The 19,396-nt window shown below is 34.5% G+C and overlaps 2 protein-coding genes across 2 annotated transcripts; both read left to right on the forward strand.

Moving 5' to 3' along the window:
- The first annotated feature begins 5,795 nt into the window (after positions 1 to 5,795).
- On the forward strand, positions 5,796 to 6,629 carry LOC135137048 (adult-specific cuticular protein ACP-20-like). The gene is made up of 3 exons (XM_064066587.1): positions 5,796 to 5,954; positions 6,017 to 6,139; positions 6,183 to 6,629. Exons 1-3 carry the CDS (start codon positions 5,943 to 5,945, stop codon positions 6,627 to 6,629), a joined length of 582 nt encoding a protein of 193 aa, XP_063922657.1. The 5' UTR covers positions 5,796 to 5,942.
- A 9,539-nt stretch (positions 6,630 to 16,168) lies between these two features.
- On the forward strand, positions 16,169 to 16,818 carry LOC135137050 (adult-specific cuticular protein ACP-20-like). Its single transcript, XM_064066588.1, has 3 exons — positions 16,169 to 16,180; positions 16,233 to 16,484; positions 16,546 to 16,818. The coding sequence occupies exons 1-3, from the start codon at positions 16,169 to 16,171 to the stop codon at positions 16,816 to 16,818; spliced, it is 537 nt and encodes a 178-aa protein (XP_063922658.1).
- The last annotated feature ends 2,578 nt before the right edge of the window (positions 16,819 to 19,396 follow it).

Here is a 19,396-nt window from a genome sequence, read left to right on the forward strand (position 1 = left end):
TCAATTTTTCGCTTTTTAAAATTTTTCTATTCCTGGATTAATGGAGATTTCGATGTTTTTTAATTTTTCGACAAAATTGTCAACAAAAAAAAGTTACAAAAAACAAAAAAGGACGGAAAAAAAGATGATAAAATAATTTAAAAAAATGCATCCCAACAAACCGATAAAAAAAGAGACGAAAAAACGTTACTAAAATAACGATTGAAAATTAAAAATGCGACGAAAGAATGCAATAAAAATCTATAAAAGAAAAGGGGATAAGAGTAAATAGACAAAGCTACAAAAATAAAGTGACAGAAAGAGAGACAAAAATTGACAAAAAGTTTACAAAAAAATGCGAAAAGAGCTACAAAATGGGAACAAAAACGCGCTAAAATAAAGTAAAAAAAAAAAATGTGGTAAGAAGACGAGAAAAAACGCGCTAAAAAAGGCAACAAGAAAGTAAACACAATAATTTATAACAAACAACGACAAAAAGGACAACAAACATGCCTAAATTAACGAAAAAAAAGCAAAAAAAATACGACAAAAACAACAAAAATAATCAGCAATGAAACATAAAAAGTCGACAAAAGAATGCAATAAAAAACGATTAAAAATAGGCGAAAAATGGCCAAAGGGCCTAAAAACTTTCAAAAAAATTGAGGAAAAAAGCTGCAAAGAAAGACTACAGACAAAAACACAAAAAAAGGTCTGACAATGCGATGAAAAGAAAGTGACCAAAGGAAAAAGAAAGGTGAGAAAAAAGGGCAACAAAAAAGTGACAACAAATGGGCAACAAAAACACAACAAGAAAGCCCATAAAAAAGTGGAAGAAAAAGATTTAAAAATCGCTTCAAAAAAGGAAACAAAAAATTGAAAAAAAATAAACAAAAAAGACGACTAGCAAAGAGACACAAAAAGATATAAAATAAATAAAAAAGCCAACAAAAACAAAAGAAACGGGAAAAATATAACGGAAAAAGGCAGCAAAAAAAGCAAAAGTGACAAAAGACAAAAAAAGGGGACAACAAAAAAGTGACAAAAAACTTCTTCGAAAGACTAACTTTTGATTCTTCATTTTGTTGATTTTCCAATTTCAACATTTTTTTCAATTTTTATTTTTTCGATTTTTCGATTACTCAATAATAATAATAAGTACAAAAAAAAATAATCATAATCAAGGTAACAACAATTTTCCGATACTTCGGTTTTAGAATTTCTCAATGTTTCAATTCTTCGATTTTTTGATGTTTCGATTTCTCGATTTTTTAAAAGCTAGTTTTCGATTTTTCAATTTTTCAGTTCTTCGATTTTTCCGCTTTTCAATCCTTCGAATTTTTAAATTTTACATTTTCCAATTGCTCGATTTTTTTCATTTTTTAATTACTCGATTTTTCGATTTTCGACTTCTCGTTTTAGATTTTACGATTTTTCAATTTTTAAAATATTTAATTTTTCGTTTTTCAATTTTTCGCTTTTTAAAATTTTTCTATTCCTGGATTAATGGAGATTTCGATGTTTTTTAATTTTTCGACAAAATTGTCCACAAAAAAGTTACAAAAAACGGAAAAGGACGGAAAAAAAGATGATACAATAATTTAAAAAAATGCATCCGAACAAAGCGATAAAAAAAGAGACGAAAAACGATTGAAAATCAAAAACGCGACGAAAGAATGCAATAAAAATCTATAAAAGAAAAGAGGATAAGAGTAAATAGGCAAAGCTACAAAAATAAAGTGACAGAAAGAGAGACAAAAATTGACAAAAAGTTTTCAAAAAAATGCGAAAATGGGAAACAAAAACGCGCTAAAATAAAGTAAAAAAAAAAAAATGTGGTAAGAAGACGAGAAAAAAACGCGCTATTTTTAGCGCGTTTTTTTCAACAAGAAAGTGAACACAATAATGTTATAAAAAAGCAAAAAGTGACCAAAAAATACGTCAAAAAAAGGCAGCAATAAAAAAAGAAGAAACAATTACGAAAAAATTAGTTAAAAAACTAAAAAAAGGGGAAAACTACTGACAGAAATTAAATATCATTTAGTTTAAGAAATTTATTGTTTATACAGTGTATCCACGACCTCTGAAATAAATTCCATAAAAAAAAATAAAAAATGAAATTTGATAGTCAGGGGTCATGTCAAGTCAGGTTATGTCAAGTCAGCTAACGTCAAAAAAAATACAAAAAAGCCAACAAAAGAGACGTAAAAAAGGCGATTTTTTTCAGTTTCTCTATATCTCAGTTTTAGTCTTTTTGAAGAATCAATTTTTCGATTTTCCAATTTCTCATTTTTTTTTCAATTTTTATTTTTTTTTAATTTAAAATAATAGTCATAATCGAGGTAACAACAATTTTTCGATACGTCAGTTTTGGAATTTCTCAATATTTCAATTGTTCGATTTTTTGATGTTTCGATTTCTCAATTTTTCAGTTTTTCGATTTTTCAATTCTTCAAATTTTTAAATTTTAGATTTTTCAGTTTCTCGATTTTTTTCAATTTTTAATTTCACGATTTTTCGATTATCCAATTTTTCGATATTTCATATTTTGAGTTTTTCAATATATCAATTTACCAAATTTTGATGCTTCGATTTCTCGATTTTTCAATTTTTGACTTCTCGTTTTAGATTTTATGGATTTTCGATTTTTAAAATATTTGATTTTTCGTTTTTCAATTTTTAAAATTCTCTATTTTTGGATTAATCGAGATTTCGATGTTTTTTAATTATTCGATTGTTCAATTTCCCGAGTTTTCAATTTTCCGATTTTTAGTTTCAGTAAATAAATAAATAAATAAATAAATGACAAAATTGTCCACAAAAAGCAACAAAAAAGTTACAAAAAACGGAAAAAAGACGGAAAAAGAGACGAAAAAGTGTAACCAAAATAACGATTAAAAATCAAAAATGCGACGAAAGAATGCAATAAAAAGTTATAAAGAGAGACTAAAAGCAAAAGCGACAAAAAGCCACAAAAAAGGTAATTGAAAGAGGAATAAAAATTGACAAAAAATTTACAAAAAAATGCGAAAAGAGCTACAAAACGGGAACAAAAACACATCAAAGAAAGTAAAAAAAATTGGTTTAAGAAGGTGCCAAAAAATCTGAAGAAATGCAATGAAAGAAGCGCTTAAAAAAGCAACAAGAAAGTATGACCACAAGACGCCAAAAAAGGGAGCAAAAAAAGTGATGAAAAGAAGGATAACAAAGAAAGTGAAAATAAAGTCCACGAGAAAAAAGGCGACCGAAAAAAGAAAAGTGGAAAAAAGACAAAAATGTTCAAAAAATGGGCAACAAAAAAGTTGTAAGGAAGTCCGTAAAATGTGAAAAAAAGATTTAAAAAAAAAGGCAATAAAAAAAATAACAAATAAAAAGTCAAAAAATACACTTAGCAAAGCGACACAAAAAAGGTGCAAAAAAGCAAAAAAAGCAAACATTAATTAAAAAAAAAACGGGAAATGCTACGAAAACAGCAAGAAAAAAAGTGCCAGATACCCATAAAAAAAGCGACAAGGAATAGACAAAAAGGGGCAACATAAAAACGAGAGAAAAACACAAAAATGAGTTAAAAAACTAAAAAAAAAAGAAAACTATTAAAGTACTGAAAAAAGGAGAAAAACATGACAAACACAAACAAAAGTGGTAAATAGAAAAGACAAAAAAGGCGACAAAAGAAAGCCATTAAAAATTCATTAAAAAGCGGACAAAAACGACTCTTAGGATACAATAAAAGGCGGAAAATAGCTATTAAAAGAGGCCAAAGACATCTACAAAAATTGTTGAAAAAGCTGCAAAGAAAAACTACAGAGAAAAACTACAGAGAAAAACTACAGAGAAAAACTACAGAGAAAAACTACAGAGAAAAAACAAAAAAGAGTTCTAAAGACAAGCGCTCAAAAATGGTAACAAATGAAGATGTCAGAAAAAGACGACAAAAAGGTGATAAAAGAGGGCAACAAAAAACCGTAAGAAAACCAACAAAAACAAAAAACCGTGAAAAAGACGCCTAACAAGGCTATATAAAAAAACAACGAACAAAGCAACAAAAAAAGCAAGAAAAGTGACAAAAAATTGAAGAAAATATTTCACAAAAAATTAGTTCAAAAATTAAAAATGTTGAAAAACACGATAAAATAAACAAAAGTGGACATTAGAAAAGAGGAAAAAATGCTCAAAGAAGCAGTAAGAAACCCAAAAAAACACAAAAATGTGAAAGAGCGCTTAGAAAAGGCTACAAAAAAATTGAACAAAAAAAAGATACCTAACAAAACGAAATAAAAAATGTGCATAAAAGCAATAAAAGCAACAAAAATTAGAAAAAAAAAAAATAAAAATACAACGAAAAAAGCAAAAAAAAAACAAGAGAAGTGACCAAAAATCGAGAAAAAAATTTAGAAGGAATTATATAATTAAAAAACTAAAAAAGGGGGAAAACGACGTAAGTACGAAAAAAAGGCGAAAACAGGACAAAAACAGACAAAAGTTGTCAATAGAAACACAAAAAAGGCAACAAAAGAAGGCCAAAAAATTGATTAGAAATGGGGACAAAACGGGGATCAAAAATGGGACTAAACACAAAAACGACAAAAAAGTGATTAAAAAAAGGGCTCAATAAAAGGCCGAAAATAGCTATAAAAAGGGACCAAAAACGCTCACAAAGCTTTTGGAAAAAACCTGCACAAGAGACTACAGAGAAAAAAACAAAAAAAAAGTTCACAAAAATGATGGGGAAAAAGCGCTTAAAACGGTAAACAAAAGAAGACGTCAAAAAAACACAAAAAAGTGACAAAAATAGTGCAACAAAAAAGCAATAAGAAAGCCAACAAAAACACAAAAATGTGAAAACAGTGCTTAAAAAGGCAACAAAAAAATCCAATAAAAAAAAACACAAACAAGGTGCAAAAAAGTAATAAGGACAACAAAAATTAGAAAAAAACAAATAAAAATACAACAAAAGTAGTAAGAAAAGAAACAAAAATCAAGACAAAAATTTCACAAAAAAGAAGTTAAAAGCACTAAAAAAGGGGTAAAGCTACAAAAGTACGAAAAAGAAGCGAAAAAACACACCAAAAGAAGGGTGACAAAAAATAGACGACAAAAGAGGGCCGAAAAATCTATAAAAAGGAGAATAAAAAGCTGATAAAGAATAGGGGCCGTCTAAAAACAAAAGTGACAAAAAAGGGTACAAAACCTGAAATGACCCGACCTGACGTGACCTGACTTGATATGACCTGACCTGACCCGACCCGACCTGACCTAATCTGACGTCACGTGGGTAAAAGTTAGATATCAAAAAATACGGACGGTCCAATAAGCCTTATGTAAATTTAAATAGGATTTACTTTTCAAAATTTTAAAACGTCATCATTAAATTGTTGGTAGGGACGATAAAACAAATTTTTGTACGCGATTTTGTAAAATATACCTAAAATTTCATGCAATCGTCAAATGTATCGTACTATATTATTGCAGGATTTTTAAATATCTCACTGTTTTTTTTTTCTGTAGCACTTAATTAATTTCAATAATTCATACGGTAATGACACACTAAAACCATAATTACACTAATTACACCTCACTCATGACATTCGTCCACAATTACACACCGCAAATTCAAGCTACAAGTTAATTAGGCTCTATGTTAATGAGCAAATAAATTAGTACTTTTTGCAAATCCACAATTCCAAGTAAATTGCAAACATTATTAATGAACTATTTGAGCAAGATATGACACACGTCAATTTTTGTCACAAAGTGGGTCTTAATCGTGTCCTCAAACCACAACAACAAAAATGCTGCAGTCGTTCCATATTTGACAAATGTGTGTCTCATTTCACTTTCAAATCGTCAAGATTTTGTTTAATTAATTAGCAAAAGACGCATTTTTTGGAATCTATTAAGTATATAATGTCGCCAGTCAAGCGTAGAAGCAGTTCAGTTCCAGTACCGAAGTACCACCAAACATGTTAGGACAAGTAAGTACCGTTTTTATCACACCAAAATCAAATCAAAATAAAATTTCTTGTGGTACTTTCAGATCACCAGCTTAGCTATCCTCCTCGGAGTCGCCAGTGCCGGCGTGGTGCTCGGCGGAATCGGCGACGGCGTCGGCGTTGGCGTCGGAGTGGTCGACGGTGGCCACCGCGTCGTCGACGTCGTGGTAAGTACCCACACTCAGTACCAATATGCTACCCTAAAATCAGACGCCCCCTAGGTACGAGTTCAAGTACGGCGTGGAGGACCACAAGACCGGCGACAGGAAACAACAAGCCGAAGTCCGCGTCAACGACGTCGTCAAGGGCGAGTACTCTCTGGCGGAGCCCGATGGTACCGTCCGCGTCGTCAAGTACACCGCCGACGACCACAACGGCTTCAACGCAGTCGTCTCCAGAGTGGGACACGCAGTGCATCCCCAGGTTCTAGTAAGGAAAGCTGTAGTACCGGTGGCCCATAGCGTGGCAGTACCTGTTGCCACCCACGGCATCGCTGTTGGAGGGTACGGATTGGGAGGCGGGATCCTCGACGGACGCGGGATCCTCGACGGACGCGGGATCCTCGATGGGCGCGGAAGCATCTTGGACGGGCGCGGGTTGGGTCTGGAAGGAGGGATCTTAGGAAGACACGAAGGAATAGCACTTGGAGGGTACTAAAATTTTCCAGATTTGACTAATGATCTAGATGTCTTATTATGTATTGTTATTCGTTGCTCATCCTTTGTATATGTTGTTTATTATTTAGGTGAATGAACAATAAATGTTTAATTGCGACATTGTGGTTTGATTTATTAATAACAATTTTATTGTTGTGGGGAAAAAAGGTAATGAGATATGTACGGTTGTGGTGACCTGAAATTTCAAGTGGTTGCGTAAGGCGTAATTAATGCATGCAGATTTAGATATTTAGAGTCAATGTTGATGTAATTAGTTCTTGTATTTCTAAAGACTGTGATATTTAGTTTCGTTTCATGAAAAGTTTAAGTTTGTTTCACTTTCGTTTATTTGTTCGGTTTCGTGGTTTCAGAGTTACTATTTTCAAAAATTTCAAGGTTTATTGGTTATTTTCAGACAAGTTTTTCATTGTTTACGAAATACTTTATGAAGAATTTCTAAATAATTAAAAATCTCTACAACTTTCAGAGTTTTTGACGGATTTCTATATTTTGATAATTAATTAATCACACTTTTAAAAAATTCTGACGTCATAAATTTTATAAAAGAGATTTTTCATACTTTATATCTACTTTGAAAGTTTCATTCCTGAGCACTTTTTAGTCTATTGGGCAATAATTTGCAGAAATTGAATATCATTTACTTCAAGAAATTGACCTTAGAAATAAATTCTGTAAAAAAAAGAATGAAATTTGACAATTATGTTCTTCAGTCGAGTGGGAGTGGAAACTAATAATAGAATCTAGGATGTGAAAAGACTAAAAAAAAAAACGCTAATCTCTAAAAATAGCTGTATTTCGATTTTGGAAAAACGGTAGAAGTTTTCGAAGAAACGAAGCCGAAAATGATTCTCAGATATTTAAATCTACAAGAAAATGTCTTCAATTGATTTTTGGAAATGGTTAAAAATTGGTCGAAAAAGTCAAAAGTGCCAAAATCAGTCTTATCTGATCAAATACTAGCCCCACCCACCCACCCTCTATTTTCTTAGAAACCATGTCATTTGCCAAAATCAGTCTTATCTAATCAAATACTAGCCCCGCCCACCCGCCCCTATTTTCTCAGAGGATATGTCATTTGCCAAAATCAGTCTTTTTTTAGCAAGTAGCAGCCCCGCCCACTTTCCCTATTCTCATCTTAACGACTGACTTTTTTCCGTTTAGTATAAGATCATTCACTTTATTGAGATTGGATAAAATCAATCACTGAAAAGAAGACAGGGTGGGTGGGCGGGGCTAATTATGTTCATTAGTCGAGTGGGAGTGGAAATTAATGATAGAATGTAAAATGTGAAAAAACCAAAAAAAGCGCTAATCTTTAAAAATAGCTGGATTTCAATTGGCGATTTTGGAAAAACGTTGGAGTTTTCGATGAAACGAAGCCGAAAATGACTTCTAGATATTGAAATCTACAAGAAAATGTCTTCAATTAATTTTCGAAAATGGTTGAAAATATGGTCGAAAAAGTCAAAAGTGCCAAAATCAGTCTTATCTCGCAAATACTAGCCCCACCCACCCACCCTCTATTTTCTTAGAAACCATGTCATTTGCCAAAATCAGTCTTATCTAATCAAATACTAGCCCCGCCCACCCGCCCCTATTTTCTCAGAGGATATGTCATTTGCCAAAATCAGTCTTTTTTTAGCAAGTAGTAGCCCCGCCCACCTTCCCTATTCTCATTTTAACGACTGACTTTTTTTCCGTTTAGTATAAGATCATTCATTTTATTGAGATTGGTTAAAATCAATCACTGAAAAGAAGACAGGGTGGGTGGGCGGGGCTAATTATTTTATTAGTCGAGTGGGAGTGGAAATTAATGACAGAATGTAGGATGTGAAAAAACTAAAAAAAAAGCTAATCTTTAAAAATAGCTGTATTTCAATTGGCGATTTTGGAATAACGTTGGAGTTTTCGAAGAAACGAAGCCGAAAATGACTTCTAGATAGTGAAATCTACAAGAAAATGTCTTCAATTAATTTTCGAAAATAGTTGAAAAATGGTCGAAAAAGTCAAAAGTGCCAAAATCAGTCTTATCTCATCAAATACTAGCCCCGCCCACCCACCCTCTATTTTCTTAGAATCCATGTCATTTGCCAAAATCAGTTTTATCTAATCAAATACTAGCCCCGCCCACCCGCCCCTATTTTCTCAGAGGTTATGTCATTTGCCAAAATCAGTCTTTTTTTAGCAAGTAGCAGCCCCGCCCACTTTCCCTATTCTCATCTTAACGACTGACTTTTTTCCGTTTAGTATAAGATCATTCACTTTATTGAGATTGGATAAAATCAATCACTGAAAAGAAGACAGGGTGGGTGGGCGGGGCTAATTATGTTCATTAGTCGAGTGGGAGTGGAAATTAATGATAGAATGTAAAATGTGAAAAAACCAAAAAAAGCGCTAATCTTTAAAAATAGCTGGATTTCAATTGGCGATTTTGGAAAAACGTTGGAGTTTTCGATGAAACGAAGCCGAAAATGACTTCTAGATATTGAAATCTACAAGAAAATGTCTTCAATTAATTTTCGAAAATGGTTGAAAATATGGTCGAAAAAGTCAAAAGTGCCAAAATCAGTCTTATCTCGCAAATACTAGCCCCACCCACCCACCCTCTATTTTCTTAGAAACCATGTCATTTGCCAAAATCAGTCTTATCTAATCAAATACTAGCCCCGCCCACCCGCCCCTATTTTCTCAGAGGATATGTCATTTGCCAAAATCAGTCTTTTTTTAGCAAGTAGTAGCCCCGCCCACCTTCCCTATTCTCATTTTAACGACTGACTTTTTTTCCGTTTAGTATAAGATCATTCATTTTATTGAGATTGGTTAAAATCAATCACTGAAAAGAAGACAGGGTGGGTGGGCGGGGCTAATTATTTTATTAGTCGAGTGGGAGTGGAAATTAATGACAGAATGTAGGATGTGAAAAAACTAAAAAAAAAGCTAATCTTTAAAAATAGCTGTATTTCAATTGGCGATTTTGGAATAACGTTGGAGTTTTCGAAGAAACGAAGCCGAAAATGACTTCTAGATAGTGAAATCTACAAGAAAATGTCTTCAATTAATTTTCGAAAATAGTTGAAAAATGGTCGAAAAAGTCAAAAGTGCCAAAATCAGTCTTATCTCATCAAATACTAGCCCCGCCCACCCACCCTCTATTTTCTTAGAATCCATGTCATTTGCCAAAATCAGTTTTATCTAATCAAATACTAGCCCCGCCCACCCGCCCCTATTTTCTCAGAGGATATGTCATTTGCCAAAATCAGTCTTTTTTTAGCAAGTAGTAGCCCCGCCCACCTTCCCTATTCTCATTTTAACGACTGACTTTTTTTCCGTTTAGTATAAGATCATTCATTTTATTGAGATTGGATAAAATCAATCACTGAAAAGAAGACAGGGTGGGTGGGCAGGGCTAATTATGTTCATTATTCGAGTGGGAGTGGAAATTAATGATGGAATGTAGGATGTGAAAAAACTAAAAAAAGCGCTAATCTCTAAAATTAGCTGTATTTCAATTGGCGATTTTGGAAAAACGTTGGAGTTTTCGAAGAAACGAAGCCGAAAATGACTTCTAGATATTGAAATCTACAAGAAAATGTCTTCAATTAATTTTCGAAAATGGTTGAAAAATTTTCGAAAAAGTCAAAAGTGCCAAAATCAGTCTTATCTCATCAAATACTAGCCCCACCCACCCACCCTCTATTTTCTTAGAAACCATGTCATTTGCCAAAATCAGTCTTATCTAATCAAATACTAGCCCCGCCCAACCGCCCTATTTTCTCAGAGGATATGTCATGTGCCAAAATCAGTCTTTTTTTAGCAAGTAGTAGCCCCGCCCACTTTCCCTATTCTCATTTTAACGAATGACTTTTTTTCCGTTTAGTATAAGATCGTTCATTTTATTGAGATTGGATAAAATCAATCACTGAAAAGAAGACAGGGTGGGTGGGCGGGGCTAATTATGTTCATTAGTCGAGTGGGAGTGGAAATTAATGAAAGAATGTAGGATGTGAAAAAACTAAAAAAAGCGCTAATCTCTAAAAATAGCTGTATTTCAATTGGCGATTTTGGAAAAACGTTGGAGTTTTCGAAGAAACGAAGCCGAAAATGACTTCTAGATATTGAAATCTACAAGAAAATGTCTTCAATTAATTTTCGAAAATAGTTGAAAAATGGTCGAAAAAGTCAAAAGTGCCAAAATCATTCTTATCTCATCAAATACTAGCCCCGCCCACCCACCCTCTATTTTCATATAAACCATGTCATTTGCCAAAATCAGTCTTATCTAATCAAATACTAGCCCCGCCCACCCGCCCCTATTTTCTCAGAGGAAATGTCATTTGCCAAAATCAGTCTTTTTTTAGCAAGTAGTAGCCCCGCCCACCTTCCCTATTCTCATTTTAACGACTGACTTTTTTCCGTTTAGTATAAGATCATTCATTTTATTGAGATTGGATAAAATCAATCATTGAAAAGAAGACAGGGTGGGTGGGCGGGGCTAATTATGTTCATTAGTCAAGTGGGAGTGGACATTAATGATAGAATGTAGGATGTGAAAAAACTAAAAAAAGCGCTAATCTCTAAAAATAGCTGTATTTCAATTGGCGATTTTGGAAAAACGTTGGAATTTTCGAAGAAACGAAGCCGAAAATGACTTCTAGATATTGAAATCTACAAGAAAATGCCTTCAATTAATTTTCGAAAATGGTTGAAAATGGTCGAAAAAGTCAAAAGTGCCAAAATCAGTCTTATCTCATCAAATACTAGAACCGCCCACCCACCCTCTATTTTCTTAGAAACCATGTCAATTGCCAAAATCAGTCTTATCTAATCAAATACTAACCCCGCCCACCCGCCCCTATTTTCTCAGAGGATATGTAATTTGCCAAAATCAGTCTTTTTTTAGCAAGTAGCAGCCCCGCCCACCTTCCCTATTCTCATTTTAACGACTGACTTTTTTTCCGTTTAGTATAAGATCATTCACTTTACTGAGATTGGATAAAATCAATCACTCAAAAGAAGACAGGGTGGGTGGGCGGGGCTAATTATATTCATTAGTCGAGTGGGAGTGGAAATTAATGATAGAATGTAGGATGTGAAAAAACTAAAAAAAGCGCTAATCTCTAAAAATAGCTGTATTTCAATTGGCGATTTTGGAAAAACGTTGGAATTTTCGAAGAAACGAAGCCGAAAATGACTTCTAGATATTGAAATCTACAAGAAAATGTCTTCAATTAATTTTCGAAAATAGTTGAAAAATGGTCGAAAAAGTCAAAAGTGCCAAAATCACTCTTATCTCATCAAATACTAGCCCCGCCCACCCACCCTCTATTTTCATATAAACCATGTCATTTGCCAAAATCAGTCTTATCTAATCAAATACTAGCCCCGCCCACCCGCCCCTATTTTCTCAGAGGAAATGTCATTTGCCAAAATCAGTCTTTTTTTAGCAAGTAGTAGCCCCGCCCACCTTCCCTATTCTCATTTTAACGACTGACTTTTTTCCGTTTAGTATAAGATCATTCATTTTATTGAGATTGGATAAAATCAATCATTGAAAAGAAGACAGGGTGGGTGGGCGGGGCTAATTATGTTCATTAGTCAAGTGGGAGTGGACATTAATGATAGAATGTAGGATGTGAAAAAACTAAAAAAAGCGCTAATCTCTAAAAATAGCTGTATTTCAATTGGCGATTTTGGAAAAACGTTGGAATTTTCGAAGAAACGAAGCCGAAAATGACTTCTAGATATTGAAATCTACAAGAAAATGTCTTCAATTAATTTTCGAAAATGGTTGAAAAATGGTCGAAAAAGTCAAAAGTGCCAAAATCAGTCTTATCTCATCAAATACTAGCCCCGCCCACCCACCCTCTATTTTCTTAGAAACCATGTCATTTGCCAAAATCAGTTTTATGTAATCAAATACTAGCCCCGCCCACCCGCCCCTATTTTCTCAGAGGATATGTCATTTGCCAAAATCAGTCTTTTTTTAGCAAGTAGTAGCCCCGCCCACCTTCCCTATTCTCATTTTAACGACTGACTTTTTTTCCGTTTAGTATAAGATCATTCATTTTATTGAGATTGGATAAAATCAATCATTGAAAAGAAGACAGGGTGGGTGGGCGGGGCTAATTATGTTCATTATTCGAGTGGGAGTGGAAATTAATGACGGAATGTAGGATGTGAAAAAACTAAAAAAAGCGCTAATCTCTAAAATTAGCTGTATTTCAATTGGCGATTTTGGAAAAACGTTGGAGTTTTCGAAGAAACGAAGCCGAAAATGACTTCTAGATATTGAAATCTACAAGAAAATGTCTTCAATTAATTTTTGAAAATAGTTGAAAAATGGTCGAAGAAGTCAAAAGTGCCAAAATCAGTCTTTTCTCATCAAATACTAGCCCCGCCCACCCACCCTCTATTTTCTTAGAAACCATGTCATTTGCCAAAATCAGTTTTATGTAATCAAATACTAGCCCCTCCCACCCGCCCCTATTTTCTCAGAGGATATGTCATTTGCCAAAATCAGTCTTTTTTAGCAAGTAGTAGCCCCACCCACCTTCCCTATTCTCATTTTAACGACTGACTTTTTTTTCGTTTAGTATAAAATCATTCATTATATTGAGATTGGATAAAATCAATCATTGAAAAGAAGACAGGGTGGGTGGGCGGGGCTAATTATGTTCATTAGTCGAGTGGGAGTGGAAATTAATGATGGAATGTAGGATGTGAAAAAACTAAAAAAAGCGCTAATTTCTAAAAATAGCTGTATTTCAATTGGTGATTTTGAAAAAACGTTGGAGTTTTCGAAGAAACGAAGCCGAAAATGACTTCTAGATATTGAAATCTACAAGAAAATGTCTTCAATTAATTTTTGAAAATAGTTGAAAAATGGTCGAAGAAGTCAAAAGTGCCAAAATCAGTCTTATCTCATCAAATACTAGCCCCGCCCACCCACCCTCTATTTTCTTAGAAACCATGTCATTTGCCAAAATCAGTTTTATGTAATCAAATACTAGCCCCGCCCACCCGCCCCTATTTTCTCAGAGGATATGTCATTTGCCAAAATCAGTCTTTTTTTAGCAAGTAGTAGCCCCGCCCACCTTCCCTATTCTCATTTTAACGACTGACTTTTTTTCCGTTTAGTATAAGATCATTCATTTTATTGAGATTGGATAAAATCAATCATTGAAAAGAAGACAGGGTGGGTGGGCGGGGCTAATTATGTTCATTAGTCGAGTGGGAGTGGAAATTAATGATAGAATGTAGGATGTGAAAAAACTAAAAAAAAAGCGCTAATCTCTAAAAATAGCTGGATTTCAATTGGCGATTTTGGAAAAACGTTGGAGTTTTCGAAGAAACGAAGCCGAAAATGACTTCTAGATATTGAAATCTACAAGAAAATGTCTTCAATTAATTTTTGAAAATAGTTGAAAAATGGTCGAAAAAGTCAAAAGTGCCAAAATCAGTCTTATCTCATCAAATACTAGCCCCACCCACCCACCCTCTATTTTCTTAGAAACCATGTCATTTGCCAAAATCAGTCTTATCTAATCAAATACTAGCCCCGCCCACCCGCCCCTATTTTCTCAGAGGATATGTCATTTGCCAAAATCAGTCTTTTTTTAGCAAGTAGTAGTCCCGCCCACCTTCCCTATTCTCATTTTAACGACAGACTTTTTTTCCGTTTAGTATAAGATCATTCATTTTATTGAGATTGGATAAAATCAACCACTGAAAAGAAGACAGGGTGGGTGGGCGGGGCTAATTATGTTCATTAGTCGAGTGGGAGTGGAAATTAATGATAGAATGTAGGATGTGGAAAAACTAAAAAAGCGCTAATCTCTAAAAATAGCTGTATTTCAATTGGCGATTTTGGAAAAACGTTGGAGTTTTCGAAGAAACGAACCCGAAAATGACTTTTAGATATTGAAATCTACAAGAAAATGTCTTCAATTAATTTTCGGAAATATATAGTTGAAAAATGGTCGAAAATGATAAAAGTGCCAAAATTAGTCTCATTTCATCAAGTACTAGCCCCGCCCACCCACCCACCCTCTATTTTTAGACAATGTCATTTGCCAAAATCAGTCTTACCTTAGCAAGTACTAGCCCCGCCCACCCACCCTCTATTTTCTTAGAGAGTATGTACATTATTTGCCAAAATCACTCTTACCTTTGCAAGTACTAGCCCCGCCCACCCGCTCTCTATTTTTTTAGAGGGTAAAATGTGACAAAAATAACCATAAAATATCAAGAAGGCGACGAAAGAAGGCCATAAATATTTATAAAAAAAAGGAGAACGTTTTCTTTGAACAATACCATTATTTAAAAACATGTTTCAGATGGTAATTTCGTTTAGAAAAATAAGAATTTTTCAATTAGGCTCCGGCCTCAGCCTACGACGATTAAAAAAACACCATAATTGAGTTAGGGAGGGTGGGCGGGGCTTATATTTTGCTTTTTTTCCTTAATATACTTGTTCTTTTCACAATAAGAAATTTAAAACATATTTAAAATGGAAAATTTTTGTAGGAAAATATGGATTTTGGAATTATGCTCCGCCCCTCGGTCTGACAACGAATAAAAAATTTATTATAATTGAGATCGGGGCAGGTCTAGGTGGGGCGTAATCTTTGACTTCCTTTCTTACTTAATAATTGTAGTTTTCTTTGAACAAAATGAGTATTTAAGAACATGTAACATGTTTCAGATGGTAATTTTATGCAGAAATATAATAGTATAACAATAATAGGACATTTGTTAGATAATAATAGATAATAATAAGAAGATAATTCCAAATCCATACGGGAGCTGGTTGTCAAAATAGCCCATTTCTGATTAAAATTTTTTTAATCTCTCAAAATTTGTCCCTTTTTGTTTTGGCGATTTTGGAAAAAGTTGTATATAAATCAAGCCATAAAAAACTTCTGCAGTTCAAAATTAAGAGAAATTTTACACGAAAATGTCAAAGTAAAAAATTTATTTTTTAAGCATTTCAAAATTTGTCACGTTTCATTTTGGCGTTTCCAAAAAAATTGTAGAAAAAACGTTTCGAAAAAATAAAGCTTTAAACAAACTTCTGGTGTTTTAAATAAACAAATTAAAATTTTTCAAATTTAGAGACACCACACCAATAAATCACGTTCATACATAATACCACATGCTAATTACTCATTACCATACCGTCTAAGGCACATACCCACAATTTACTCCGCCACATTAATTTAACCCGAGCGACATTCATAATGCATTAACACCTCATAAATAAACCCATAAATCACCCCAGCGACCATCTGCCCCATAACCCGCAGCACCCGTAACCAGAAACGCAAAACTTTTGACACTTGCTCCACTTTATCACTAGATTTCTCCATACACACTTTCAAATTGCAAATACCCGCTTCAAACAACAACTTGTTGTTTACGCCGATTTTTCAAAAAATACCCAAAGTAAATGTGGCTCAACCAGTATAAAAGCGCCGAGGAACCGCCGAATAACCAGACCCAACCATCCACTCAACCAGAATGATCGCTCAAGTACTTAGTATAATCATAGTTTTGTAAAAATGGGTTCATTGTTTTGTTACAGGTATTCATCGTCGCCGCTTTGGCCGCCGCCGCCAGCGCTGGCATCGCCACCTCCTACGCCATCGGCGGCATCGGCCTGCGGGGGCTTGGGGGCATCGACGACGGGATAGGTCTCGAGGGGGGAAGACTCGGCGGACTGGGAATCGTGGGGCACGGGATTGGTCTCGAGGGGGGCAGACTCGGCGGACTAGGAATCGTGGGGCTTCGTGGAGGCGCTCTGGTCGGAGGGCACGAGCGCGTAGTCGACGTTTACGTGAGTACTTACCGTTTTTGGAAAATTTTGACTTATTTGTGTTTTTTTTTTTGGAAATTAGACTCCACCCAGGTACGAGTTCAAGTACGGAGTCGGGGACCCCAAGACTGGTGATCGTAAAGAGCAAGCCGAAGCTCGTGTTGGGGATGTGGTGAAAGGTGAGTACTCTCTCGCTGAGCCTGATGGTACCATTCGGGTGGTGAAGTACACCGCTGATGACCACAATGGGTTCAACGCGGTGGTGTCCAGGATCGGGCATGCGGCGCATCCTCAGGTTCTTCTAGCTAGAGGAGGGCTTGAGTTGGGGGGGATTGGGCTCAAGCGGTTGATTTAATGGTTGTTGTTGATTTTGTATTATACTAGTCTCTTGATTGGGCTCGACTTCAAGGGAGCTTTTGTTCTGTAGTGTAGTTGATGAGTCAATAAACAATAAATGTTTACCCAAAGTTGGTGTATGATTTACGTAACCAAAAAATTTTACTTTTGAAAAAAAGTGGTCTAAAAATCCCCAAAAAATTCCAAAAACATAGAGTGTTTTTTGAAATTTTTAAAAGTGCGATATTTCGCTGGGCGATTTTGGAAAAACCGTTGGAGTTATCGAAGAGATGAGGCCGGAAGTGACTTATGCAGCCCGCAATCCTCAAGAAAATGTATTTAGTTGAATTTCGAAAATCGTCGAAAATGGGTCGAAATTTACATAAAGACTTTAAGGGCCCGAGATACTTCCACATTAAAAAAAAAACACTAGGGAGCCCCAAGATTCTTTCACATTCTTAAAACAAAAAGCTAGAAACCCCTGGGACTATTTCTCATTTTTAACGAGATTTTGTTTCTATAACGATAAAATATCGGTACCGATAAAATGTGGTCGTCTTTTTTTTTCGCATCTGAAATTTATACTTTCGTCATTTATCGCTTCGTTATCGCTTCGTATTGTATCGGTAGAAACAAAATCCTACCCCTCAGGAGTCTCCAAAATTTTTCCACATTTTTAAAATAAAACCAACAGAGGCCTTCCAGATTCTTTCGCAATTTAGAAAAAAATTACTAGGAAGTCCCCAAAATTCTTTCAAATTCTTTAAAAAGGGGACACTTGGGGCCCCAAAGTACATTCATATTCTTAAAAAAAAAGCAGTAAAAGCACCAGAGATTTTTTCACATTCTTAAAACAAAAAACTAGGAACCCCAAGATTCTTTCTCATTCTTAACAAAAAAAAAGACCAGAGGGGCCCAAAATTCTTTCCAATTCTTAAAGACATTAAGCCTCTTCGAAGTTTTTCCACATTTTTTTAAAAAAAGGACACTAGGAGGCCCTCAAGATTCTTTACATTCTTAAACTAAAGATGTTAGAGGCCTTTGAGATTCTTCTAAATTCTTAAAAAAAAGACACTAGGTAGCCCAGGGATTCTTTGGCATAGAAAAAAGTCACTAGAAAGTCTCCAAGATTCTTTCACATTCTTAAAACAGAAGCTAGAAACCCCTGAGATTATTTCTCATTCTTAACGAAAAAAGACCAAGGATCCCCAAAATTCCTCCAAATTTTTAAAATAAAACCATTAGGGACCTTCGAGATTCTTTGGCAATTTAGAGAAAAATTACTAGGAAGTCCCCAAAATTCTTTCACATTCTTTAAAAAGGGGACACTAGGGGTCTCAAAGTCCATTAATATTCTTAAAAAAAAACATTAAAAGTACCCGAGATTTTTTCACATTCTTAAAACAAAAAACTAGGAATCCCAAGATTTTTTCCCATTCTTAACAAAAAAAGACCAGAGGGGCTCAAAAATATTTCCAGTTCTTAAAGACATTAGGACTCTTCGGAGTTCTTCCACATTTTTTTAAAAAAAGGACACTAGGAGGCCCTCAAGATTCTTTACATTCTTAAACTAAAGATGTTAGAGGCCTTGGAGATTCTTCCAAATTCTTAAAAAAAAGACACTAGGTAGCCCAGGGATTTTTTGGCATAGAAAAAAGTCACTGGAAAGTCTCCAAGATTCTTATTTTTCATTCTTAATGAAAAAAGACCAAGAATCCCCAAAATTCTTCCACATTTTTAAAATAAAACCATTAGGGGCCTTCGAGATTCTTTCGCAATTTATAAAAAAATTACTAGGAAGTCCCCAAAATTCTTTCACATTCTTTAAAAAGGAGATACTAGGGGCCCCAAAGTCTATTAATATTCTTAAAAAAAAAACAGTAAAAGCACCCAAGATTTGTTTACATTCTTAAAACAAAAAACTAGGAACCCCATGATTCTTCCCATTCTTAACAAAAAAAAGACCAGAGAGGCCCAAAATTCTTCCCAATTCTTAAAGACATTAGGACTCTGCGAAGTTCTTCCACATTTTTTACAAAAAGGACACTAGGAGGCCCTCAAGATTCTTTCACATTCTTAAACTAAAGATGTTAGAGGCCTTCGAGATTCTTCCAAATTCTTAAAAAAAAGACACTAGGTAGCCCAGGGATTCTTTGGCATAGAAAAAAGTCACTAGAAAGTCTCCAAGATTCTTTCACATTCTTAAAACAGAAGTTAGAAACCCCTGAGATTATTTCTCATTCTTAACGAAAATAGACCAAGAATCCCCAAAATTCTTCCACATTTTTAAAATAAAACCATTAGGGGCCTTCGAGATTCTTTCGCAATTTAGAAAAAAATTACTAGGAAGTCCCCAAAATTCGTTCACATTCTTTCAAAAGGAGACACTAGGGGCTCCAAAGTCCATTAATATTCTTAAAAAAAAAAACAGTGAAAGCACCCGAGATTTTTTTACATTCTTAGAACAAAAAACTAGGAACCCCAAGATTCTTCCCATTCTTAACAAAAAAAAAGACCAGAGGGGCCCAAAATTCTTCCCAATTCTTAAAAACATTAGGCCTCTTCGAAGTTCTTCCACATTTTTTAAAAAAAGGACA

This window comes from Zophobas morio, unplaced genomic scaffold (assembly GCF_036711695.1).
Source record: "Zophobas morio isolate AGI-343-1 ecotype UQ-CSIRO unplaced genomic scaffold, CSIRO_AGI_Zmor_V1 ptg000028l, whole genome shotgun sequence".
NCBI classification, from domain to species: domain Eukaryota; kingdom Metazoa; phylum Arthropoda; class Insecta; order Coleoptera; family Tenebrionidae; genus Zophobas; species Zophobas morio.

Bases quoted from the DNA above. Each gene is read 5' to 3' on its own strand.
- LOC135137048 (XM_064066587.1), top strand. The intron at 6,140-6,182 runs GTAAGTACCCAC...CCCTAAAATCAG, and splicing joins ACCGCGTCGTCGACGTCGTG to ACGCCCCCTAGGTACGAGTT.
- LOC135137050 (XM_064066588.1), top strand. The intron at 16,485-16,545 runs GTGAGTACTTAC...TTTGGAAATTAG, and splicing joins AGCGCGTAGTCGACGTTTAC to ACTCCACCCAGGTACGAGTT.